This window comes from Onychomys torridus, chromosome 3, assembly GCF_903995425.1.
Source record: "Onychomys torridus chromosome 3, mOncTor1.1, whole genome shotgun sequence".
Classification (NCBI taxonomy): Eukaryota; Metazoa; Chordata; class Mammalia; order Rodentia; family Cricetidae; genus Onychomys; species Onychomys torridus.
In genome coordinates, this window is record NC_050445.1 from 108635273 (window position 1) to 108662391 (window position 27119).

The 27119-nt window shown below is 50.1% G+C and overlaps 1 protein-coding gene across 1 annotated transcript in view; it reads left to right on the forward strand.

The window, feature by feature from the left end:
- Positions 1-790: 790 nt before the first annotated feature.
- Positions 791-27119, forward strand: part of Cfap100 (cilia and flagella associated protein 100) — a 29325-nt gene continuing 2996 nt past the window's right edge. The window contains exons 1-13 of the mRNA XM_036182309.1: positions 791-852; positions 14027-14098; positions 15522-15622; positions 19069-19261; positions 20067-20134; positions 20220-20383; positions 20632-20712; positions 21036-21217; positions 21543-21581; positions 21655-21781; positions 23513-23561; positions 23672-23823; positions 25946-26081. Coding sequence (XP_036038202.1) covers positions 801-852; positions 14027-14098; positions 15522-15622; positions 19069-19261; positions 20067-20134; positions 20220-20383; positions 20632-20712; positions 21036-21217; positions 21543-21581; positions 21655-21781; positions 23513-23561; positions 23672-23823; positions 25946-26081 — 1416 coding nt within the window. The 5' untranslated portion in view covers positions 791-800. The remainder of the gene's footprint in view (positions 853-14026; positions 14099-15521; positions 15623-19068; positions 19262-20066; positions 20135-20219; positions 20384-20631; positions 20713-21035; positions 21218-21542; positions 21582-21654; positions 21782-23512; positions 23562-23671; positions 23824-25945; positions 26082-27119) is intronic.

The window sequence follows — 27119 nt, forward strand, 5'->3', positions numbered from 1 at the left end:
TGAGCCCCTCCTTGCTCCTTTCCACTTCTTTTGTGACAGGCCTATTTTAAGCACCCATCCTTTGCCCTGTTGCTGCATTCTTGCCCCAGGCCATGGCGTGGTAGGAGGAGTTCAGGGTGTTAGAAGGCTGGATTCCTGGGTGGTGTTTCCTCTTCCAAAAGGACTGAGGCAGGGATGGCTCGAACTGCAAGCAACCCTGGGCTCCACTGCCAGCCTTTCCTGGCGATGGTTTGGAACTGTGGCTGAGCCTCTGCAAACAAACTAACTCATTTCTATTTGAAGGATGCCCAAGACATGGTCAGGAACTCTGACAGGTGGAACACAGACCTTGTTCTCCTGCAGCTTGCATTCTGGGAGAAATGGGCAATAAAAGTCTTTTAAGTGGTAACCACTTGACCCCATAAAGAAGAAAATGAAAGGTCATTACATGCACTGGTGCAGGAAGGTCTCCCAGCATCCTGAGAGAGCCTGGATTTAAAGAGAGAAGTCTCCACCCTCACTGTTACCCTCCCCACCCCAACCTCAGCTAGGCGAGAGGCCCCAGGCAGACCAAAGCTGGTGTATTCTAAAAACAGGAGGATCCTGGCAGCTGAGCTTTACTCAGGAGGGGGGCAGTGGATCCCACCAAACCTGGATAGGCGGTGTTAGGCTACGTAGTGGAAATGCAAGCTGCTGTCAGCCACGCAGGGTCAAGGAGGGCTGTGGGTGTGGCAGACCACCCACTCAAGTACTGTGTCCCTCCCCAGGCGAGAATCTCCTTCAGCTAAGGCCAAGCTTTGCACACCAGTTGGTTCTCAGCCATGATGTCCAAGGCACATTCCTCTATGTTCCCTGTGAAAATGGTCAATGACAGTAAGTACTGAGCTGGGTGGGAACTTCCACAGGTCAAAAGGAACCCTGGAGCCTGGGGTAGTAAGGTGTGAACTCACTCAGGGGCTAAATAGTTCTAAATCAACACCATGTACGTGATGCAGATCTGCCAGGGACTGCATGGTTTAAAGAGTAGAAGCCTGTTGCCCAGCTCTTGCAGCCACGAGTGACAGGAAGGTGTACAGGGCTGGTGCCTTCTGATGTTCGGGGAGAGTCTGACCCACACCCCTCTGCCTTTGGCTTTAAGGGTACCACCCACTTCTGCTTTCACACTTCTGGAGTGTTCCTCCCGTGTGTCGTGTGTCTGTGTTCCAGTGTCCCTTTTATTAGCACAGTGGACTTGGGCTGATTTCAGAATGTCCTCAACTTTAGTAGACACGTCTGCAATGATCTTATTTACAAACAAGGCCTCATTTTGAGGTGCTGTGGAGATAAAGACTTCAGTGCGGACGGTTGCAGGTCAGGAGAGATGCCACCACAAAACAAGCCTCTCTACTTTTTTTCTGCTGTGGTTGCTAGGCTGAGCCTGAAGGAGGCGGGCTGGCTGGGTGAAATGTCCCTTCTCAGGCTAAATGGCATGCATGCTATCAGGTGCTCACACTGGGTGGCATCTAAGGAGGCTGTGAGGGGGACAATGCCATCATCCCCGCATTCTCTGTTGCCTTCAGCTTTTAAATCCCAACGTAATGTGTTTTCAGGGCAAGTCAAACTTCAAAAGCATATTTTCACTCCCCTACATACCTATTTGAAAGTCTACCCTCAACATCTCCCCAGACACCGTGGGATGCGCAGAGACACCTCCAAGCAAGCTCTGTGCACATCCAAGTAGAAACTTGTGCCTACAGCATGTCCTTTTAAAGACACAATAAAAATGCCCTTCTGCACCCTGCTTTTTCCATGACCCACACATTGAGCATCTCCAGGAGTGGTGGTGCATACCTGTAAAACCAGCACTGGGGCAAATCAGGCAAGAGGACTGTGAGTTTGGGCCAGCCTGGGCTACATAGTGAAACCCTGTTGCAAAAAGCTATCTTAAGAAAATTGGAGACATTTAATATTTTCTAGCAGATTCAAAATCCTACAGTGTGAGTGGAATGTGCTTTATCACAAGCTGCCAACAATAGACACATGTATTCTCAAAAATGAACTAGTATACATTCTTGCTCCCACAAGGATACTTAGAGCCCCCCCCCCACCTCCATATTCACTATCTCTCTCTCCTCCTTTCTCTTGTCTGAGAATATTCAAAAATAAAATAGATGACATCACCTCTCAACACAGGAAAGTACAAGAAAATTCTGCTACCACAAGAAAATGGGAGAGTGTAACCAACCCCCTGTAGAGGGGCCCAGGGTGGGGGTATTTAGTTGGGGGCACCCTGTAGCACTGAGGCAAAACAGCAGGTGATAGTTTGAGAAACTTGAGGGTTGGTGGGTGTGTGGCAAAACCAGACCTGCCAGCCAGGCTCTGTAAAGAGCCTCAGTCATGGACACCAAGTAGGTGTCAGATGGGAAGGCCTTCCCTTGTGGGCAAGGGCTGGGGACAACAGCTTCATGAGGCAGTTCAGAGGAACCTGGCCTTCAGAGAGCTCATTGCATCTTGGGAGCTGCAACCTGGCTGCCTCGGTTAGAAGGTTTACTGATGTAATAAGCACCATGACCAAAAGCAAGTAGTGGAGGAATCATACACTTCCAGGTACAGTTCATCTCTGAGGTAAGTCAGGGCAGGAACTCAAGCAGGGCAGGAACCTGGAGGCAGGAACTGATGCAGAGGCCATGGAGGAGTGCTGCTTACTGGCTTGCTTTCTCTGGCTTGTTCAGCCTGCTTTCTTATAGCACTCAGGACAACCTTCCCAGAGTGGTATCACCCAAAATGGGCTGGGCCCTCCCACATCAAGAGCTAATTAAGAAAATGCCACACAGGCTGTAAGCTAGATCTTATGGAAGCAATTCCTCAGTTGAGGTTCCCTCTTCTCAAGATGATTCTAGCTTGTGTCAAGTTCACATAAAACAATCCAGCCCACTAACCATCCAAAGTCAGCCCTGTAGCCACTGCAGACAAAGCTGGCCATCCACATATGTAGCTCACAATATCCTGTGCACAGGGGCAACTGTGAGATCATAGCTGTTTCACTCATCTGTATGAGGCACCTGCTGGTGATACAGGGGAGATAAGACATAGGAGGTGCTTTTGAGTTTGGGGAGGCAGCAGTAAGCAGCCCTCCCTTTTTGGGGACTCTATTCCTGCTCTACCAACTCTTCTCTGCTCCTTAGATAGGACAGGAAGCCATTCTCCCAGTGTCTGGGCACTGATGGCCCTTGGCTGGTGTTTTTAAAAATAAATGTCAGGTGGTGGTGGCACATGCCTTTGATCCCAGTACTTTGGAAGCAAAGGCAGGTGGATCTCTGTGAGTTTGAGGCCAGCTTGGTCTACAGAGTGAGTTCCAGGACATCCAGGGCAACATAGAAATCCTGTTCTGAAAAACATTGTGTGTGTGTGTGTGTGTGTGTTTGGTGTGTGTTTATTATATATATATAATATCATTTCCCTTCCTTTCTTCCTTTGGCCCCTCCCATGTGTCCCCCCTTTCCTCCAATAACAGTGACCTCTTTTTCTTTTACTGTTGTTTTACACACACACACACACACACACACACACACACACACACACACACACCTCGCTCAATCTAGTGTTGCTTGTATATGAGTTCAGGGCTGACCACATGATTTTGAGTAACCAATTAGGAGCTCATTCCCATGGAAGACTATTTCTCCTGCTCTCAGCCTTCCTTAGTTGCCTGTAGTTCTTTGTCTAAGATTGAGGCCCCGTGAGATTACCAGCCCTGCCACCTCCATGTTAGCACATCCACTGGTGGTGTCATTATTCAGGTCTTGTTTAGGTGGCCATATTATCATGGTATCACAAGTGAAACGTCCCTGTCATTTCTAGGATGTACAGTCTCACAGACCCTTTCTCCATACTCCAGCTCTTACAATCCTCCTGCCCCTCTTCCTCCATGTCCTCTAAGCCTTGTAAGTGCAGCAGTTGTGTTATAGATCTGTTTAGAGCTGGACACTGCACAACCACTTGTTCTCTGCATTTTGACTGGTTGTGGTTTTCTGCTGCAAAGAGAAATGACTTCGATGGGGGTGAAAGCTGTATTTAGAGTGTATCTAGACTTAGGAATGTCACCGTTTTAGTGAAGTATTGATGGAAGTATTATGGCTACTCCACACTGTTAAAAGGGAGGTTTATTTTGTGGGGTAACTTACAAGTAAAGGGATAGTTTACAAGGCCTGGGAAAGGTATAGCACAGTCCAGTGGTGTTCTCTGGAGAACTCTGCTTGATCTACCTCCAGCATCCAGGATCCAGGAACCAAGAGAGCTGGCACATCCAGATCTCGGGTCTTAAGGGCTCCTCTCTCAGCCCCATCTTGTAGGCATGACAGTTATGGGAAGCCTCAGTGGGGGTAGTACTTCCAGGGCAAAGCTGGAACAGCTACCCACTACAGTAAAGTGTTGGTAGTAGGTTCTCCTCTAAGATTCATTACCTCACATGCTCTTTTAGCTAGGGTCACTATTGCTGTGATGAAACACCATGTCCAAAGCAACTTGGGAGGAAAGTGTTTAGTTCACTCACAGTTTCATATAAAGTTCATTATTAAAAGTACTGAGGGCATGAATTCATAAAGGGCAGGAACCTCGGGGCAGGAGCTGATGCAGAGGCCATGGGGGAGTGCTGCTTACTGGCTTGCTCCTCATGGCTTGCTCAGCCTGCTTTCTTACAGAACTCAGGATCACCAGTCCAGGGATAGCACCACCCACAATGGGATGGGCCCTCCCCTGTCTATCACTAAGAAAATGCCCTATAGGTTTGCCTACAGCCTGATCTCATAAAGGTTTTTCTCAATTGAGCCTTTCTCTTTTATGATGTTTCTAGCTTGTGTCAAGTTGATATAAAACTAACCATCACAGTTTGGAAGTTAGCAAGAGTGGAGGATGAGTTGCAATAAAAGGTGATGAACTTAGATGCATGCCCCCAGAGACTTTAGAGGCAGGCCATGGATTTTTAAAAGAAATCACATGTAGTGTGTGTGTGTGTGTGTGTGTGTGTGTGTGTGTGTGTGTGTGTGTGTATGAATCATGGTGTGTGTATGAAGGTCGGAGAAAGTTTGGGTGCATCAGCTCTCTCCTTCCATTGTGTGGGTTCTGGGGATCAAACTTGGGTTATCAGGCCTCCTGGTGAATGTCTAACCCACCCATCTCACCAGGCCTTTGGGATACTCTTGCCCTGGTTTCCACTGTAGCACCTCCCTCCTTTGAGCCCTTGAGGAGTCTGGTCAACTATTCACTTTTTGAATGATGCCTCCCTGAACATCCCATTTTAAGCTCTGGCTTCTAGTCAGATGTGTACAGCTTTCCAACACATAGCTTGATGAAAAGGGCAGCTGGGCACTCAACCAGCATCTGGGAGGCAGGGGCAGATGGATCTCTGTAAGCTCAAGGTCAGCCTGGTCTACAGAGCCAGTTCCAGGACAGCCAAAGCTACATAGAGGAAACCCTGTGTTAATCCAATAGATTGAGAGTAAGAACACTACCACAATTTAAAGGCAAATTTGAAGTAAGCTTTACTTAAATACTGGCCAGGGGGATGGTGCTGGCAGGTTCACACCCAGGTTCCCAGGAAATGGCCCTGAGTCACAGTTTGCAGTGGCTTAAGAAGGAAAACCCATAATTCATTGTATTTGCCATCAGGTCCAATCGGGGGCAAGCATCCATCCTGACATAGTTCCTGCCTGTGAACTTCCCATCCACATGTGATCAAGCACATCTGGTGCAGATGAGTCAAACAAACTTGTTTAGGGGAATGAAAAACATTTGACTTGTTATCTCCATAAACAATAGCCTCTAGCATTTCAGGAACTGTCTGTCCTTGGTCAAGGGGCTGCAGCTCAGAGGCATTTTGTTTCATGGATCACTAAGGCACAGTAATCAAAACTTAAAATGTAACTTTGGTGCTCGAATTCCCTCCTTGAGTTATATCTTGAGTCAAATCCTCTATTCTGTGATGGGTACCTGTTTATATTGGGATCTAATAACCATCATCTTAATGGTACCCAGACAGGAATTATCATTTAGTTAAATCAGCAATGATGTAAGAGCCAACAGCAATTAGCAGAAGCAGAATGACCAAAGGCCCTGTGATAGCTAATAGAGTTACTATCTGGAAGGGACCTGGAAATCAGAATGGGGACCAGTTCATCTCAGGTCCCCATTTTTTGCAATTTTTTCTGAATATAGCCTGCTTATTTCTACTGATTCCTGAATGATTTATATAGAAATACTATATTCTCTTAAAGCTGTACAACAACCTCTCTGTTTTACATAGAGTGAGTTGAGTGCCCTATCATACTATAGAACTATTTCAACTAATGACTCTTCCAGTTGCTAGATCTGGGTCTACTAGGTTTTAAAGGTATACCTCTCCTGGTATGCCAATAGGCACTATTTTGCCTCCTGTGCCAGGGAGTTTTCTTTTGATCGAACAGTCCAGCCTGCTGGGGGACAAGGGATGATGCACTCTCTTCTGTAACTACTTCCTGCTGAAACTAGGACATTGTTGTCAAGGCCCAGGAAGGTTCAAATGTTCTGCAATATAAAAAATAAAGTGCCTTTTTTTTTTACTTCAAGAGGGAGAAAACAGGGCATAACCACATTCTGCATAAGGCAAAACCAAGCTCCAATAGTGCAAATAATCCAAAGCTCAATATCTGGAATTCATTCCAATCCTTTTGGTTTTCTTGAGAGGCTTGGATCACCTCTTTGGCCCCACCCTTGGCAGCAGAAACATATCCTGCCTTCTAGATCCCAGCTGGCTCCATTTCAATGTGGCTGATGCTTCTAGTGACTATTCTATGGCACCAGCATTTCCAAAATTGCTAAGGTTCCACCATTGCAACTGGGCTGTCTTTGGGAACTCAAGCCTTGCCATATATTTACAAGGCTTAGCTGTTCCCCATGATCCCTTCATGTCTTTAAAACCATTATCACCTGAGTGACTCTTAAATTACAAAGTTTAGCTGCCAGAGCAAGGTAAATTCTTGCATATAAAAGCATGGAGGTGCAGCTTTAATACCTTATTAAACAAGCATTGTTTGTAAATCTTATTTTTCACAAATCTTGTTTTCAGGACAGGAATTACACAAAAATTTATCCTAATCCATATATCTTGGTCTGTTGTTCCTCCTTGGTAGACCCGCCCCACATGATCACCTTTAAAGATGACTAAATCACATGACATCCATCTTAACCAGCCCAGCAAAGATGACTGTCAGCTATGTGGCTGCCTAAAGATGGTGAAGTCACATGACATCCACCCTGTCCAACACCAGCAAAGAAGGCTGCCAGCCATGTGACTGCCTAAAGATGGTGGCAATCCAAAATGGAATCATGCCACATGATTTCTTTAAAATTGCCCTTCCATAGATTTTTAACTATCAGCTCTCAGTATTACTCATTTTAACTTTTTTTCATAGATTTTATAGATTTTTAACCATATCCAACAAAGTAAACTTATAAATCTCCAGATACTGAATGTTCACATAAACCAAGTCTAATTCTTTTGGCTGTTCTGTGTGATAATATATTGTGTACCTTAATAAAATTTGCCTGAAGATCAGAGAACAGAACAAGCCACTAGATTAAACATAGATGCCAGGTAGTGGTGACACACACCTTTAATCCCAGCACTCGGGAGACAGAGATCTGTCTGTATCTCTGTGAGTTTAAAGCCACCCTGGACTACAGGAGATTGACTCAGTCTAGGAGAGAAACAGGGCCAGGCAGTGGTGGCACACACCTTTAATCCCAGTACTGGGAAGCACACAGGCCTTTAATCCCAGGAAGTAGTGCCTGGACAGAGAAAGGTATATAAGGCGTAAGAACACAGGAACTAAACGCTTTTCGGCCGAAGCCTTTCAGCTAGAGGCTCTTTTGGCTGGAGCCTTTTGGGTGAGGATTCAGTGACATTCAGTCAGAAGATTCATGGAGTTGGCGAGGTGAGCTGTGGCTTGTTCCTTTGTCTCTCTGATCTTCAGGCAAATTTTATTAGGGTACATATTATATCAACACAGTTCTGTTTTGCTCCCCCCCCCCTCTGCTGGGTGATTCAATGGATGTAGCAGCATAAAGGAAACATTTAAATATGCCTGGATCTAGTGAAGGGAGGGCCGTAACCCAACTCTAGAGCCAGCTTTCCAATCAAGAAAAACAACATAAAACAACTTTAATGTTATCCACACCCAAAAGATATCTGAACTCCTACTAACCTGAATCCAGTGACCAGAGAATTCAGAGATAAATTCTGAGCCCTGGTCATAAATGCAGCCATGGCACCCATCAGTGGTGATTGGCTGCTGTTGGCAGCAGAGACAGCAAAAATATCCAACCCAGTTTTGTTTCAGCTCTTTGCTTACAACAAAACTTATGGGCACATCAGAAAGCACAGAGAGACAAAACTTTAAAAAACAAAAACAAAAACAAGCATACACTGCTTTCTTGAGAAAGAGACAGACAGAGCTTTCCCCAGGAAACAAAACTTTCCAACTGGAACCAGAACCAGATGGGTGGGTGACATCTTGCTATGGCCAGATGGGAGAATAGTGGGGTCCAATAGAACCCCCTCCATGTCCCAGGTAAGGATCCCACAAAACAGAACCAGACTATGACTCACCAGGAGGCCTCCATAGATGCTTGTTGCATTTCTCAGCATGGCAGTTCATTAAGATAGTCCAGAAACTGAAGGCATTCTTGAGCCTTGGAACAAGGCAAGTGCCTCCTGAAGTTGCCCTTCAGTCCCAGAGTTCTGGAGTGAAGGTCAAGCTTCAAAATTTGGGTGGGTGGTCTGAATCTCGCTGGGGCCTCTAGAAAATGTTAGTCCCACCTATTGAGAATAAGACTTCTATCGCAGTTTAAAGCCAAATTTGAAGCAAGCTTTAAATAAATACTGAACAGGTGGATGGGTTCTGGCCAGGTCCATACCCAGGTTCCCAGGGAAAGGCCCCAAATCAAGTATGGCTAAGGAAAACCCATAATTCATTACATCTCCCATCAGGTCCAATCAGGGGTAAGCATATACCCTGACATAGTTTCTGCCTGTGAACCTCCCATCCACGTGTGATCAAGCACATCTGGTGCAGATGGGTCAAACAAACTTGTTTAGAGGAGTGAAAACATGTGGCTTGTTATCTCCCATAAACAACAGCCTCCCGCATTTCAGGAACTATCTGTCCTTGGGCAGGGGGCTTGCAGATCAGAGGCATTTTTGTTTCATGGCTCTCTAAGGCATAGTAATCAAAACTTAACATGTAACTTTGGCTCCCACACCTGTCTCAAACACACACACACACACACACACACACACACACACACACACACACACAGAAGATGGTCAGTTACAGGGAGGCTGGTAGCATAGCAGCCCCTGGGGGAGTGGCTTAAGTTTCTGATGGAACTTCATGTTTCAGGGAGGCCAAAGTGACCTTATCCTCTAGAAACCCGGGCCAGGTTAATTGCTGATAGAACACCTGGTGGCTGAGGGCTGCACAGAGCAGGCCACTCCCTCAGCCTCACTGGCTCTTGCTCTGTGACCCTCTCTGGGGCAGTTAGACATTGATCTGACACTTAGAATTTTTTTTTTTTTTTAAATCCTGGTGTGACCAGACACTGGATGGCTTGGGAATTGAACCTGGGTCCTCTGGAATATCAGTCATTGCTGAGCCATCTCTCTTTCCCTGAAGTCTTTGATAGGGTATTAAAAGCCATAATTTAGAAAGAACCCCTAAAGCTTAACCACAAACCGTAAGGAACCCATCCCTAAGTGGGCAAATAGCCACTGAGACCTTCACAACAGTGAAGTTAAAGTCGAGCCCCAGATGAGATGCCACTCCGCACAGATTAGGCCGCTTTGGGCAAAGGACAAATGCAGAAGACAGTTGGTGCTGCCAAGGACCGGGAGCAGTGAAGATACAGCTACCAAGAAACAGTCTGGCGGCTCTTCAAAAGAGCTCAGAACCAAATTAACATCTCAAAGCCATTCTAGTCCTAGATAGATCACAAGGAAGCTGTATGAAACAGGGCATGGAGTGGAGACAGACAGGGAGGCCAGGATCCTGGTATGTGACCCCAAGCTCACCCCATGTGCTCCAATGTCTCAGCACAGCCTGGGTGTTGGAGAGCTGTTCTGTTATGAACTGTTTGCAGCCATATTCAGACGACACACCAAATCTCGGTCCCAGGGGCTGAGGCAGAACCCAGATTTTGCTGTTCCTTAGGGTACCATAGTGTATCCTATGCATATACATTCATACCCCACCCACTGCCGTGCATGTCCTCACACTCCTGGGATCAAACAAAACAGAAATTGCATGTCAAGGACCTGGCCATTATCTGATAGTATCTTCTTACTAAATTCCTTCCCAGAGAGAGACATAAACAATGTCTACTCCCCCATCCCAAGGTCACCAACATCAAACTGAAGTATGATTTCACTAAAGTTCACCTGGGACCAATGAGTTTACAGAGCTTCCTTATAGAGCAGTGGTTCTCAACCTGTGGGTCTAGACCCCCTACAGGGTGGTGGGTGGTGGGTGGTGATGAGGTGGGGGGCTGGGTAGGGTGTTGTTGAAAGACCCTTTTGTAATGTTTGCCTAAGACCATTGGAAAACACAGATATTTACATTGCAGTTCATAATAGTAGCAAAATTACAGTTATGAAGTAGCAACAAAAATAATTTTATGGTTGGGTGTCACCACAACATGAAAGTGTTGTAGCATCAGAGAGATTGAGAACCACTTTTATAAGTGAAGGATTATTTATAGGAGTGTGGGTGGTTTCCCCAAAGGCCACACTAGAAAGTCTTACTCAGCAGAGATGATGGCTTTCCTATAATCACATAGATAGAGGCCTCCTCTCCCAAGACCCAAGACTACATGCCATTAGGGCAGAACTGTATAAAGCTGATTGGGAAGGGTGGCTGGATACTCTGGTGAGGGTGCCATGACCTTTCCCCTCCCCCAACAGGCCCAGCTATGATGGTCTTTTGTTGGCAGGCCCAGCAGAACTTCCCCAAATGGTTGTTTGTACAACATGTCAATAGTGCTAACCTTGGGGATCCAGAGAACCCATTACAAAGTTGGGAAATGGCAAAAGACTGAAAATACTCCCAGGGTCCAGTGAGAGCGGCTGGTTCAGCTAGGTGTGTGCAAGTCATGTGAATGAACCATGGACTGATACTTTAAATGGCAGTAAAAGACACATGAAATAGACATTCTTAACCAATTAAATGCAAGGCAACTACACAGTCAACCCTGTCATCCAGCTCTATCCTTTATTGTTCAAAATGAAGCTGTCTCTCCAGTTCCAAGTACCAACATGAAATGTCTGTTTATGGAAGATGTGTAGGCAGACTCCTCTACCCTGCCAGACAGTTCCCAAATAACTACACTGAGGTTTATTAATTATAAATGCTCAGCCAATAGCTTAGGCTTGTTACTAGCTAACTCTTACATTTTAAATTAACCCATTATTTCTTATCTATGCTCTGCCACATTGCTTATTACCTTTTTCAGTACATCAAGTTCATCTCCTGTTTCCTCTACATCTCGTGACTCCTGAGACTCCTCCTCCTCCTCTTCATGCTTTCTTTTTGTCTGCCAGTCCTTCCTAATCTCTACCTGTCCAGCTATTGGCCAGTCAGCTTTTTTATTAAACCAATCACGGTGACAAATATTCACACAGTATAAAGGAATGTTCCACATTTTTCCCTTTTTGTCCAATTAAAAATGGAAGGTTTTAACTTTAACATAGTAAAACAATATATAACAAAAACAAAAATGGGGGTGCGGTTGTGGGCAGGTGAGGAAGTCTGCTCTGGGCTTTAGCTGTCTTACAGGGTCCTTCACCTTTAACTGGTGGGTGCTAGAATGTTTCTTAGAAATAAAGCTTCAACAAAGGCCTGTTTACCAATGGATGACAGTCTCAAAGTAATGTTGGTGTCTGATCTGCATTCATCCCATCCATCATGGAAGCTGACTGCATTTATGACAAGTTTTTCCACTTAGCATCAGGTCCTCAAGATCCAGCTATGCTACAGCATGTAGTCAGAAGAGATGTCTGTGTATGCACAAAATATATTTTGCTTTTTAAAATATCTGTTTTTATTTGTTACATATGTGCAGGTGTCTGGGAAGCCAGAAGAGGGTTTCCCCTGGAGCTGGAGTTTCAGATGGCAAAGAGCAGGGATCACTCTCAAGCTATCTCTACAACCTTTAAAATTATATTTTTTAAAATGAGAATGTATTTTGATCATATTCACCCTGATCCACCCCTTCTCTCCCTCCCTCCTCAAATTCAGGTACTCTGTGTGTTTGGGTGTTTTGCCTGCTTGTATGTACACATGAGTGCCTGGTGCCCTCAAAGGACAGAACAGGGTGTCAGATCCCTTGGGATTGTAGTTAGCCACCATGTAGGTGCTGGGAACTGAACCTGGGTCCTCTGCAAGAGCATCTGATGCTCTTAACTGCTAAACCAACTCTCCAGCCCTCAAGTTTAGAGACATAGGGGATATATCTAGATAAAGTAGAGATACAGGAAATATATTGAGATAAACGAGATACACACTAGAGATACAGGAGCTATATCTAGAGAAAGGAGTTACCTAGATATACAGGGGATATATCTAAATAAACTAGAGATACAGCACCTTCTGGGTCTGATGCCAGCCTAGGACACACAAGGAGACCTCTGTGGAAGAGAAAGAATGGGTGAGGTTGCTTCTCACACTGAAACATTGAAAAATTTTAACATGTATATGCCCTTTTTTTTTCAACTAAGAATATAGATTTGAAGTACAATTTTGACTTGGTTTTGGTTCACTTTGTTGTGTTTATGGTTAGTGTTTAGTTTTTAGTGTCTTAAATTTTACTACCAGGAATGTTTCCCATAGAAACATCTAGGCAACAGGATAATTTGCAGGAGGGAGCTCTGGGGAACCCAGGATGCCTCACTCCCCAGCTGCCCCTTCCTTTGCCTGCAGTGAGACTGTACTCTGAAGTGTAATTCTAATTAATCTTAATCAATAAAAACCTGGAGTCAGCTAGCAGCCAGCCACCAGAGAGGTCTTAACAGTCTACGAATCCTCTGACTGAATGGTGGAGATCCTGTCTGTACCTGCCTTGTATTCCTGTCTCCAGCTCCTGAGTGCTGGGGTTAACTGCCACCACCACCTGGCTGTTTCTCTTTTAGACTGGTTTTAGAGTGGCCTTGAACTCATGACCTTCCTGCTTCCTCCTCTCAAGTGCTGGGATTAGAGGTGCGTGCCGCCACTGCCTGGCCTCTATGGTTAACTAGTGGCTAGCTCTGCCCTCTGATCTCCAGGTAATCTTTATTTGTTAGAGCACAAACAAAATACAGTATTCAATCCTTCAGGAACCCCAGACTTCAGACAGAGTGTTCCTGCTGGTCAGACAGGCTTGGTGAGCCTCCTCACCCTTCCATCTAGGACTGTTCAAGACTGACTTCCTCCATCCCTGACTTACCCCCACAGCTCAGTTCTACTCTCTTCTGGTTCCTCTGGGAGGAGCCACAAGACTTTTTTGCTGTGGGTGTCAGGTAACAGCATCAGTAAAGCAGCTGCACTGCAATGTCTGGAGTCACCCGAAGAAAGATATGAACCATCCTCAGGGACCAACCTGGACCTTCACTTAGGTTTCTTGGTCAGAGGGCCAGGTTAGCAGAACCCTTTTCAGGTGGAAGGGGGTGGAGCTTTCTAAGGAGTGGGATATTGACATTTCCATTCTGCCATGGGAGGAGTCAGGGACATGTTGTTCACAGGGAAATATCAAGGGGGCTGACAGAAGGGAAGGCATGAAACAACCACCTCCGGCCGGCCAGTGTTCAGGGGAAGGATGCTCATGGCCACTTCCTCACAGTCTTATGACTCAGCAAAGTCAGCATCCTCATCTCACTTGTAGACCTGGAGGTTCAGAGAGACGGCTAAGCTGTGCCCTGTGTGTCTGGAACCACCCTTGCTGTGTGCCCACAGCTCTCAGGGCCAGATGGGTCATTGCTGTGGCTCTTGCTTTTGTGTCTCACCAGAAGACAGCCTGGAGTTCATAAACAGCTCCTCTTCCTTCGTTGAAGACAAAAAGAAACCAAAGAAAAGCAAAGGTAGTTTCCCTGAGCAGGGTAGGTGGAGGCGAAGCCTGAGCCCTTGCCTAGGGTGCGTCAGATTGGTCTCCAGGGTGCAGGGTGGAGGGGGGTATTTCTCTTCCTGTTGGACAGAACTCAACAGAAACACAAGGAGGGTTGGTAGTGGGGATAATTAGTGGGAAATGAGTCAGATCTGAACTTCAAAGAGAAGGCATCTGGGTGACCAGGTCCTAAGTCTTTCTATCTCACCAAAATTTTCAAATACAAGATTGTCTTATGGAAGGGCTGATGTGCTCAACTGTGTTTGACTCAAGGCAGGAAGAAAGGAAACTAATAAGAGAAAAATTTCCAGCCCTAGTTTTCTGTTGCTGTGATAAAATACTCCCCAAAGCAATGCAGGAGAGAGAGGGTTTATTTTAGCTCATAGGTCCAGGTCACAGTCCCTCCTAGTGGGGATGCCAAGGCAGCAGGAACTGAAAACTCCCAGCCAAGAGCAGAGAGGAATGAATGCAGGCATGCAAACCTGGTACTCAGCCCACCTCCTCCACTCCTGTTCAGTCCATGTTCCCAAACCCAAGGAATGGAGCTACCCATGGTGGGCCCAGTCTTCCCATATCAATCAACAAAATCAAACACTACCCTCTCATTACCTCAGCCTCAGAAGGAAAAGACAATCCCAGAAGCCCCATCCAATGCTTCTGACTCACATCCCATTTTCCAAAACTCCATGTGGCCATAAGTGTGGATACAGAGGTCTTTTAAAGCAGACACATAGCTACTTTACACAGACCTCTCTCTCAGAGGTTTCTAACAGCCTTTACCACACAAGTATTCTTCTTGCCTTCCAGAGCTATCCTGGAGTCCCCTGATGGGGACCCAGAGGACCCTGTGTGTCTGTCATTCACCCCTCTGACTTCCTGGACCCTTGGCTCTCACGCTAGGTGTCCACTGGTATCCACAGTAGGATCTGAATTGGTGGAGAGGAGAAAGGCATGACCTGGGGTTCAGAAGTAGACCATCATGAGTCCCGACTCGGGACCTGCCTCTGGTTTCCTGGATGGATTTCTGGCAGTCTCCCTGGGACCTCCAGGGTTTGGTCTGGCATGCATCCCACCTGCACTACCCATAGGAAACCTGTCCAGTTCCATCACTTTGTGCAGAAGGCTCTGGCTTCCCCTCTCTGTGAAAGGTGCCTTGTTGGGATGTTCACACCAGGAGAAAGGCAGATGGGTGAGACAGACAGACACCAGGCAGAAACCCAGCAACACCCCCCCCCGCCCCCATTAAACCACAGAGGAAAGTTAACGGGGCTTAAGGACTCAGTAGAAAACGTCAGATGTGGTTGGATTGAAGAGCACTCAGAGATGATGTGTGTCTCATGGTGGGTAGAAGGTAACGGGGACCCCTGAGACACAGGCTGTTTTTTTTTTTCCTTTTGCAGGGAATGTGACTATATCTGACTCCTCAAGTAACCCTTTCCACATGTCAGGGGATGTGGATTTCTTCTTGTTCAGAGAGCAGGAGCGGGATAAAGCCATTGTAGTAAGTATCTGGGCCTGGGGTAGCCTCTTCTGAGAAGCATCCCTGCTCTCTGTTCCTCCTGTCTCAGGTAAATGCTTCCCTCCTCAGCTCACACACAGGCCAGAGCAATCATTGGCTCACTCTCCCTAGAAAATCAAGCAGACGCTGCCTGGCTCTCCCACCTCTAACCTGTCCCATGACTCCATCTTCACTGTCTCTGGGCCTTAGTCAGGTGGCTTCCTCAGTTGCTCACTACCTCTTCCGCTTACCCTTGTGCAGAATGCCATTCTCTCCCAACATTCTTCTTGTCCCTCAAGGCCTGTCCCACACCTCACAAGTCCCCTCCTTTGGACCTCTCCCCTGCTTGGAATCCCACAGGAGTGCTCCAACCCCTGCCTTACCTGCATCCCAGCTTGTTGCCTCTTGTTTTAGCCATGTGACCTGGAGTCAGGGCAGCTCTGGATCCCACAGCCCCAGCACACAACAGCAGAACAAGCCTGGACAAATCAAGCAGTCTACCTGCTTCCCCCTCCTCCACCTGCTGCCCTCCTCCTCCACCTGCTGCCCTCCTCCTCCACCTGCTGCCCTCCTCCTCCGCCTGCTGCCCTCCTCCTCCACCTGCTGCCCTCCTCCTCCACCTGCTGCCCCCTCCTCCACCTGCTGCCCACCTCCACCTGCTGCCCCCTCCTCCACCTGCTGCCCCCTCCTCCACCTGCTGCCCATCTCCACCTGCTGCCCTCCTCCTCCACCTGCTGCCCTCCTCCTCCACCTACTGCCCTCCTCCTCCACCTGCTGCCCCTCCTCCACCTGCTGCCCACCTCCACCTGCTGCCCCCTCCTCCACCTGCTCCACCCTCCTCCACCTGCTGCCCCCTCCTCCACCTGCTGCCCCCTCCTCCACCTGCTGCACCCCTCCTCCACCTGCTGCCCCCCTCCTCCACCTGCTGCCCCCCTCCTCCACCTGCTGCCCCCTCCTCCACCTGCTGACCCCCTCCTCCACCTGCTGCCCCCTCCTCCACCTGCTGCCCCTCCTCCACCTGCTGCCCCCCTCCACCTGCTCCACCCCTCCTCCACCTGCTCCACCCCTCCTCCACCTGCTGCCCCCCTCCTCCACCTGCTCCACCCCTCCTCCACCTGCTGCCCCCTCCTCCACCTGCTGCCCCCTCCTCCACCTGCTGTCTCCCCTCCTCTACCTGCTGCACCCCTCCTCTACCTGCTGCCCTCCTCCCACCTGCTGCCCCCCCTCCTCCACCTGCTGCCCCCCCCTCCCACCTGCTGCCCCCTCCACACTGCTCCACCCTCCTCCACCTGCTGCCCCTCCTCCACCTGCTGCCCCCTCCTCCACCTGCTGCACCCCTCCTCCACCTGCTGACCCCCTCCTCCACCTGCTGACCCCCTCCTCCACCTGCTGACCCCCTCCTCCACCTGCTGCCCCCTCCTCCACCTGCTGCCCCCTCCACCTGCTCCACCCCTCCTCCACCTGCTGCCCCCCTCCTCCACCTGCTGCCCCCTCCTCCACCTGCTGCCCCCCTCCTCCACCTGCTGCCCCCCTCCTCCACCTGCTGCCCCCTCCTCCACCTGCTGCCCCCTCCTCCACCTGCTGCCCCCCTCCTCCACCTGCTGCCCCCCTCCTCCACCTGCTGCCCCCCTCCACCTGCTCCACCCCTCCTCCACCTGCTCCACCCCTCCTCCACCTGCTGCACCCCTCCTCCACCTGCTGCACCCTCCTCCACCTGCTGCCCCCTCCTCCACCTGCTGCCCCCCTCCACCTGCTGCCCCCTCCACCTGCTGCCCCCTCCTCTACCTGCTGCCCCCCTCCTCCACCTGCTGCCCCCCTCCTCCACCTGCTGCCCCCCTCCTCCACCTGCTGTCTCCCTCCTCCACCTGCTGCCCCCCTCCTCCACCTGCTGCCCCCCTCCTCCACCTGCTGCCCCCTCCTCCACCTGCTGCCCCCTCCTCCACCTGCTGTCTCCCTCCTCTACCTGCTGCACCCCTCCTCTACCTGCTGCCCCCTCCTCCACCTGCTGCCCCCCTCCTCCACCTGCTGCCCCCTCCTCCACCTGCTATCCCCCTTCTCCACCTGCTGCACCCTCCTCCACCTGCTGCACCCCTCCTTTCTTCTGGCCAGACCGGGCAGCTTGTGTCCCCTGATCCAGGCTCAGCACCTGCTGTTTTCAGGGTGGCAGGGCCCCATGGCAGCATCAGTAGGGCACTGGGTGGAAGACATCCTTCAGCCTCTGTGTTGAAACTAGAACAAGCCTGTGACCCATGCCCAACTCCAGAATGAGACATGGCAGCTTGGAGCTGTGAAAGGTGGTGCCCAGTTGACGCACTTGCTCGGCCACAGAGAAGGGATGGAAAACCCACAGGCCTCTCTCTGGTCTTCACCTGGAACCTTCCTCTTCTTGGATGCAGGATTGGGTATTTCTGTTTTCAAGCGTGGCAGTACCTTGGGGTACTACCTTCTGGAAAATGCCATTTCACCCTTGGGAAACCCCCAACTTCCTCCTCTCAGATGTCTAACTTAGGCCCTCACACCCCGCAACTCTTCCCTACCCAGAGTGCCCACACATACATTCCCCACTTAGTGGGTCTCCAGTCTACATCCTCCTCACCTAGTACCCTAACCTTGTATCCAGCAGACCCCCAACCCCACTCTATCCCAAGCAGCTGCTCAGTGTCCTCCACATCTGAGGACACCATTTTACTATCGTGCACAGGGTCTAGCTGGGGACTTCAGGCTGGGTACTGGATTGCGGAGATTCTTCAGTGTTATCAGATAATGGACTGTGGCAGCTGGTGGGTTCCAGCAGAGAACAGACTGATGTTGAGAATCTTTCTGAATGAGGAGAACAGTGCAAAGCCCACAATGCTAGATGGCACCTGGGCTTGAGAGCTGCAATGGGCAGGGAGTGTCCCCCTCTCCTGTCATCCTGGGATGATCACAATACCCTGTGGGCAGCACAGAGGTGCAGGGCAGTGGAAACAACCAGCCACCAGGACACCAGTCACCAGGTGACAGGACATCCTACAGGGGAACTGCTTGTCTTTTGGAAACAGGTTTAAGTTCCCTAAACCTTTTGTCAGTCTTAGCAAATCAAATTCTTGGCCTCTGTTAAAGAGGACTTTGGGCAAAAGGGACAGATGATCATATTTTAGCCATGCTGGTATTGTTTGTTATCTGGCTGCACATTGAACTGGCACCTGTGTTTGGTATAGCTGCCCCTCCCGGGTCCCATCCTCAGGTGGTCATTGTCCTGTTCAAGAGTACCAACAACAGAGTGCTTAGCACAGGTGTGTGTGTGTGTGTGTGTGTGTGTGTGTGTGTGTGTGTGTGTGTGTGCTTGTGTGTATATGTGTGTCCTCCCTATGTGTGGGCCCCTTCAGCCTCTAGCGTTAGTCAGGAGGCACTGGAGACATGCATCTGACAAGAACTCGGATCCCATTGACTGCCTGTCACCTCCACAGGAACGTGAACAAAAAAAGATGCTGAGGGTGCACCAGAAGATGACCTACTCATCCAAGGTGTCCGCCAAGCACATTAGCCTGCGCCGGGAGCTGCAGCTAGAAGCGGAGATGGAGGACCAGGAGCTGATTGCTGAGTCTCGGCAGCTGCATGCCTTCCGCAACAACACTGCCTGGAAGCTGGCCATGACCCAAGGTACAGCACCCCTACCTTGTGTAGGAGCGGGAGTGAGGGATGATTAAGAAAGGCGCTCTCTCTGTCTGACACTACATCCCTTGAAGAGCTCTGCCTTGATGGGCCACAGTTCCAGAACATGTTGACCCCATGGAGACTGAATGGGATGCAAGGGTGGAGGCAAGCTCAGCAAGCAGAGGCAATGGGCAGTTTAACTCCAGCGAGGAGACCTCATCTGAAATTTGCCTTCCAGGTCTTGGTCATCTTGGTGACACTGCAGCTTTTGATAGGTCATGGCCAGCACTGGACTCCTCTCTCTGTGCCAACCTCATGAGTTGTGGGGATGCTATCGTAAGAGAGGCCCAAGCCACACAGTCACCCACCATGTGGAGCCTAGCAGTCACCTCTCAGCATCCCAGGGGACAAGCTCCTGGAGCCCCCTTGGTATCAGAACCCACAGTGATGCTCAAGTTGTATTTATGCTTCCCTGTCATTCATAGATCTGTACATTGTGGGTTCAATACCATTCTATGTAGACAAGTGTTTGTAGGGACAAAAGAACTAATTCTGTTTACCTGCAGTGCAAATGTGATTCTCTTCCATATATTTCTGATCTGTTGCTTGAATCCAAGGAAACAGACCCCACAGATGTGGAGGGTTGGCTACACGCTGAGGGAACCTTTTCTCCCCTTTTCAGACCCATCATCACTGTAACACCCTGGGTAGGCAGCAGGACCCCAGCCTCCTCTGTGGACTGTTTTGGGTGCCTAATTCCAGCCTGTGCTCCAGCTTCTCTCCCTTACTCACCTTCTGAGTCTTGTTGCAGAAAGGAAGGGGATGCCTGAAACTTTGAATGACTACTTGGAACAGAAGCGAAACATGTTCCTCCTCCAGGTGGGAACGCCTATATCCAGTCAAGGGTCTGTAGCTTGGCTCTGGCCCAGCTGAGTACCTTCATGCTTGCTCTCCTGGCCCACAGTATGCTCTGTCAATGAAGCGCAATGAAATCCAGCGGCTAGAAATGCTGGCGACCCGGGAGGAGAACAGGCTGGAGAGGGCAGAGAAGTTCCTGGAGAAGGACGCAAGCTTGTTTGATGAATTCCTCAGGGAGAATGACCGCAGCTCAGTGCAGGCCATGAGACTGTGAGCCTTAAGGCCCTTGTGACCTTGCCAGTGAAAACCCATATCCCAGACAAGGTCCAGTCTAATTTTACCTGGACCTGGAACCTTGAGCCCTAGCCAGGTCCTGATCTCAACCTACAGTCATGAGCCCTGGCTGCCCCCTTAGCCTCCTACCTGGCCTGTGCCTGAGGCCAAGGCCATGGCTTCATCCATTTCTGATTGGTCTATAATGATCCATGATTGGCCTCCTGGTTCCCCCTCCCCGCCAGGGCTGAGAAAGAGACCAAGATCAAGGTGGAGAAGATCATTGAGATCCGGGAACTCACGGCCCAGATCATGACGATTAAAAGGTAGTGTACAGGGGACACCTTTCCCTGTCACTTCACTGGAGCCAAGGGCCACTTAGGACCACAAAAGCCTCTGTTGGAGACTGTGGCCTGTTTTATGGGTGTTGATGAAGCTGAGACTCAGTGACTCTTCTGAGGCCATGCCATTAGGCTGAGAGCAGCAGGCAGAGTCCCCATGGATGAGGACCCTGTAGGTCACAGAGGGTTACAACTCAGGAAATCCTGACTGTTCTCAACCCTGCAGGGCAGGGTCCCTTCCCAGCTGCTCCCAGCTAGGGCTTGGTGGTAGACACTGCCTAACTTTCTGAATCCCTCCCTGGGCCCAGTGAAATCTCCAAATTCGAAGACACTTTGCAACATTACAAGATCTACAAGGATTTCTTGTACAAGCTGTCACCCAAGGAGTGGTTGGAAGAACAAGAGGAGAAGCGCCTGGCTCTCAAAAAGGCCAAGGAGCCTGGGGAGTTTGTCAAGGACACCAGCACGGCCACCTTATTAGGGGACAAAGGTGAGGCAAAGAGAAGGGTGTCCTCCAAGGGTGGGCCCTGATAGTGGTGCAGAGAACCTGCACCCAGCTTGAAGAAACCCTGTATGTATAGGGCCTCATCTGATCCTTTCTTTCATGGCTGGGTCCACACATAGAGAAGTACCCACTTTGGATACCCAGGAGCTTAGCTCTAGCCTTCCCACAGGGACACGGGCTTTCAGGCAAACCAAGGGCTCTCTTCCCAAGTGTTTCCCTTCCTCTCTTCCTCCTGGGCTGAGAGCCTCAATTACCACGGAAAGTCTGGGTCCAGCAGTGGTCACATGGGGTTCTCTTCTGCTTCCTGTAGGGTCTGGCATCAAGAGCAAGACAGCCTTGCTGTGGAAAGGTATGGCTGCCCCAGTCCAGAGGGGACCCACACTCCTGCCAGGGGCACACACAAACCTTTTCCTCCCCCCCAGAGGTTCAGAGCTTGAAGAAGCCCTCAAAAGTGATACGGTCTGGGCACGTCCCATCCAGCACTCAGAACTTCCCGAATTTCAGCCAGCCCAGCCAGCCCAGCCTGTACAGTGAACTGGACTCCCGACTGTGAGTGGTCTCCAGGGGCTGTGTGTGTGTGTGTGTGGGTGGGTGGTGAGCAGAGGTCACTCAAGGAGACAGCCAGGCTGGCAGGGTCACAGGGGAGGGGCAAAGAATCTCGTGTGGCCCTGGGGTAGGGGGAGGAGAGGGAAAAGAGCTGAGGGTCACTCCACAGGGCTGTCCCAGGCATCTGGTTCTCGCCCTGGGGTGACTGAGGTAGTGAGAAGCCCCAGTATGACAGCATAATAAAGAGGAGTGGGTGGGGCTGGAGGGGTTGTTCCTCACTGGAAGACATGTGCTAGGGGTGACTTTTCCTGTCTGTAGGCTATGCTAGGAGGGTAAGCAAGGCCCATATGTCAGAGCCCCAGAATATTGGAAAAATACTACAGGGTCACTTTTGGGCCAAGTAGTATCTGGATGCACAGTAAAAACGCTGCAGTTTTCAATGTAGTCTTGAGCCTGAGCCTCAGATCTGAGCCAAGGTGTTCCAGGCAGCATTGTTGGTGGTGTGTGGTAGTACAGTGCAAAGTGCACATGTATGTGCTCAGAACCAAGTCTGAGTGAATTCACAATGCAACATGGGTGAGCGCTGTCCAGACCATCCCAGATTAGTTATACTTGTTTGACTTTTAATTAATTTCTGGTCATTGCATGTTAGGAGACCTTTCACTGTTGCCCAATTTTCCCCTAATTCTCACAGTTTAAGAAGCTGGGAGCTGGCTGGGTGGTGGTGGTGGCGGCAGTGGTGGTGCATGCCTTTAATCCCAGCACTTGGGAGGCAGATGCAGGTGGATCTCTATGAGTTCGAGGCCAGTCTGGCCTACAGAGTGAGTTCCAGGACAGCCAGGGCTACACAGAGAAACCCTGTCTCAAAAAACAAAACAAAACAAAAAGCTGGGAGCTAGGTGAACACAACTGGACGGATTGTGAGCTGCACAAGGTCACAGCCACGAAGACCATATCCCTTTGGAGGGTGGATTCAAAGCAGCGAGGCTCAGCAGTCTCCTGCAGTATCTTGAGCCCTGGCTGAGCTGAGCTACCTCCACATTCCTCATCGGTAACACCTGCCCCAGAAGGTGCAATAGTGAGGCACAGGCAACCTTCTTTGCTCCCAGAGTTCAGTGCATCTCCACCTTAGATTCCTGGGCATCTGGCAGGAAGTTGACCTCACCTGTCCCCCAGATAACGCACAGCCCAGCTGGAGTGGGGAGGGGCCACTGGGAAGGGCTGGGAAGCATGTGCTGAGGCCATGCAGCCCCTCTGCACCCCTAGGAGCTATCTCAGGACAGAGTTTGCCCTCTGTGGTGCTGCTTGGAGTCAGCTGGGAAGAGCTGGGTATGCCCAGTGGCTATGAGTGGGGCAGATACCTAGACCCAATCCAGGCGGTCCCAGAGAGGGCACTCAGGAAATGAATGGTAAGTAGGAAGGTAGGTACAATGCAAGTGAGGATACAAGAGGCCCTGCACCTAGAGAGAGGGCTGAGAGATCAGGACAGAGTAACCTAGTGGACCAAGGGAAGGTAGTTTTATTCTAATTGGAGACTGAGGACTAACTACATTTTGAGTGTTTCTTGGCTGTGGGACCCTGATGGGGACTGGTGCTATATCTCAGCAATGTGGGGGAAGCAGGGGTAGGGAACACACTCCACCCGTGTCTTTAATCCTTTGACCCCCAGCCCCAGCCCTTGCCACTTGTGTCCTAGCCTGGTCCAGGAGCTCTGATCTCACTGTCTGTCCTCAGGTCAAGCTCTACGCTGCCATCACAAGACGACACTGACAGCGATGGGGAGGTCTGTGACTGGGCTCTTTCCCCTCTTGCCCCCCCCCAACCAAGTACCCTAGACTGCCCCCACCCCCGGGCCCTGTCCTGTACAGCACCCTCTCTGCCTCCCCCTCACAGGAGCTGGCACTGTACTTCACTGAGCCCCAGCAGCTCCTGGACGTCTTCACACAGCTGGAGGAACAGAACCTGTCATTGATTCAGAACACACAGGAGATGGAAGAGACCTTGGATGATCTGAATGTCACTCTGAAAAACACCCAGATCCGCATGTAGGTTGCCATGGCGCCCCCCTGCCACTCCTGCCCCCCTGTACTATCAGTTGTCCCCTTCCTTGTGTTTGGGTAGATACCAGGCCCTGGGAGCCACCTTCAGTCAGAAGGAGGCACTGAGGACCTCCCACTGAGCCCTTTGGCCACTAACCCAGGCCCTGGGAAGCCAGTCCTGCCAGGTGGAAGGCCACCATACCCAAGGGCCCTGAGGCAGGCATGGTTGGGAAGGGGCTGGAAGCTGGTCTTCAAGACACTTGGGCTATGGGGAAGTATTAGAGGTCCTCACATCACACCTCTGGCCCCCAGGCTGTGAGGAAGGGAGGAATGCCTTGAGGGGGACCTGCAGCCTTTGGGGAGCACCAGGCAGCAGAGGTGCAGCTGCGTGGGAAGGCATAGGCCCCTGACAGCTGGAGCCAGTCTGGGATGGGTGAGGCCTGGGAAGACAGGTCTGCCAAAGTCTGTCTAGCACAGCAAGGGACCAGGGCTCTGGAAAGATCCTAGGGAAACCCAAGCCCTAGGTGTAGTCAGCAAGGTAGCAAGGGAGGCAGGAGCTGGTCTCACTCCCACCTGGAGCTCACTGGACACTCAGACCCATAACCCTGCTACAGGGTGTGGCCACCAGCCATCCCATCCCAGTTTTCTCTGCTGGCTCATTCCAGAGCCCAAGGGGGCAGAGTAGAAAAGGTTGGCCTGGGGTACTGAGTAGGGAGTATTGTTCAGACTCATCTACCAAGTCCCTAAACTCTGAGCAACTTTTCTGGGTGGTCCCAAGGCCTGCAAGGGTCAGGTTTGGCCTGCCCCTGGGAGCTTATCCTGGATGGCAGTGGACGGCCGACAGACCCATACATTGACTGGTAGGAAATGCACATGCTAGGAAGAAGACAAGGTGAGTGAGGTGAGGGGCAGGTGACACCAGGTGAGAGGAGCAGGTAAGAAAACAGTGTGTGGCCCAGGACTCTTCTGGGGAACAGGGAGGAGCCAGTCACCCAGAGGCCCAGGAAAGACAGCTCAGGCAACAGAAACAGCCAGAGCATAGGCCTGGACCCAGCTGAGACTTCAATGTCCAGACAGGGAGCCATGTTCCTCACAACTCCCCTTACTAGTCCAGCACGGCTACCTCCAGAATGAAGTGGAATGACCTGCTGTTAGGCAAAACTGTTTTCTGGAACCCTGGCAAGGGCTGGAGGCACAAGGAGATATTTTGGAGAGAGGCCAGGAACCTCTCAGAGTCCCAGAGGACCTGCTCTCCCTCAACACAGCTATCCATGCTCCCAGCAGGACATAGATGAAAGGCAGCAGCTATCCCCAGGAACACCTACCCACATGTGGTTTCTGAGTCACAGCCCATGAACTCAGCCACCCTTTCTTAGGGAAAAAATAAAATCAGAAAACAGCTTGTGAGAAAGAGAAAATCATTAAAGAAATTGAATGGATAATAATTTATCAAAAGAGTCATAGAACCAGCTAGGGTAACGGATAACTCCATAGAACATTTAAAGGTTTAAGGGGGTGGCTGAATCAGTAAAGTGTTTGCTTTGCAAGGAGGACCTGTGTTTGATTCCTAGAAAACACACACACACACACACACACACACACACACACACACACACACACACCCTTTCTCTACCAGGCATCATGGTATGCATTTATAACTATGGTTTGGGAAGGAAAGGACAGGGGATCCCTGGGACTTGCTGGCCACCAAGCCTAGCTCATTAGCAAGCCCCAGGCAGTGAAGACACCGTGTCTCAACAGACACACACACACACACACACACACACACACACACACACACACACACCACGTTCACACATTTAAGGGAGAAATGGCAACAATCCCAACAGTGTGACACCATGGCTCACAAATCAGGAATAGAAAGGAATTTCAATTTAGTAAACATCACAAGATCCTACTAATGCTGTTAAAGGCAAGAGACTAGAGGCTTTTCCACTGACGTTAGGTGCAAAGGGTGGGTAACACCTCTTTCTGCACTGTCCTGGAGTTTCACCTGGGTGGGCAGAACCTCCACTTTTCAAGGCCTATGGCCTCAGGACAGGGCTCTGCCTACTAGGTCATGCCTAGTGGAAGCCCTGGGTGCTGAGGGAACTGTCTGACCCTGCAGGGACAGGGAGGTCAACCTGCTGAAGCAGTGGATCACCACCATGATGATATCAATCTCCAAGGAGGAGGAGTCAGCAGCAGAGCTGCAGCTCAAAGCCCGTGTCTTCCACTTCGGGGAGTATAAGGGTGACCAGCAGGTAGGGACAGGAGTGTCTCAGGGCAGGGCCCAGGCCCAGCACCTCAGGCCCTGCCCACTTCTATGCTCTGGGTGCCTGGTTTGGCATGTGTCTCAGGGGTCTGCTTACCCGTTCCTTCTCAGCTACCTGCACTGCTCCCCAGATGCTTGACTGTAGGGACCAGGGCCAGGAGCTCAGCATGCAAACACAGAAATATTAACTCACTCGGTTTTTAGTTCTTTCCAGTACTGTCCAGTGCCTTGTGTGACAGACACCAGGCTAGGGGCCTAGCTCTTGCCTGGCCAAGAGCTACTGGGTGCTGGCTGTGGCCGGCCTGAATAAGCCTTTTTACCTGCTGCTGCTCACTAATACCCACTCAACACTGACATGGCAGTTGTTACCTGCTTTCTGAATGTCAGACAGGCTCAGAGAGGGATAAGTTCATCTATCTACCTTGGGCCTCACAGAATGTGGTCCTGTGGGGAGTTGGGATCAGTGCATCTTGTATAATATTAGAAGGACCAGCCTTCTCCCAGGCGCCCAGGAGAGAAAACTATGAACGGTGAGAACTGTTTTTGGGAAATAGAACCTCAGCACACTGAGCTCTTTAGTCCATTAGCTTTAATTCACCATTCAGTCTCTAGCTTTACAGTTATATACCTAAACAATCACAATCTTCCCCTCCAATCAGGTCACCAGGCCTGAATTCCTGTAAGGTCATAAAGGCAGGTAAGAGTTTCCTCAGGCAGTGACTGTCAGGCTTTCTGACCTGAAAATGGAGTGGTGAAGGGAGGCGGTCAGCTGAGAGCTGACATCAGCTAATATATGAAAAAGGAAATTTATGTGCTCAATCTACATTCCTAGGAGTGGTTAGGTAAGAAGTTAGGGGTCTATAAAGTTAAAGGCTGTAAGAAAGGAGGGTCCAAGCTAAGTTGTGTAAAGCTATTACTTGGGGTCTACCTGACCTAGGCAGTGTCTCCTTGTGGAATTTACCTTAAATCAGGAGACTAGCATGTGGTGGTCTGGACTTTATTTCTGTTAGTCCTTGAAAGTGGCTAA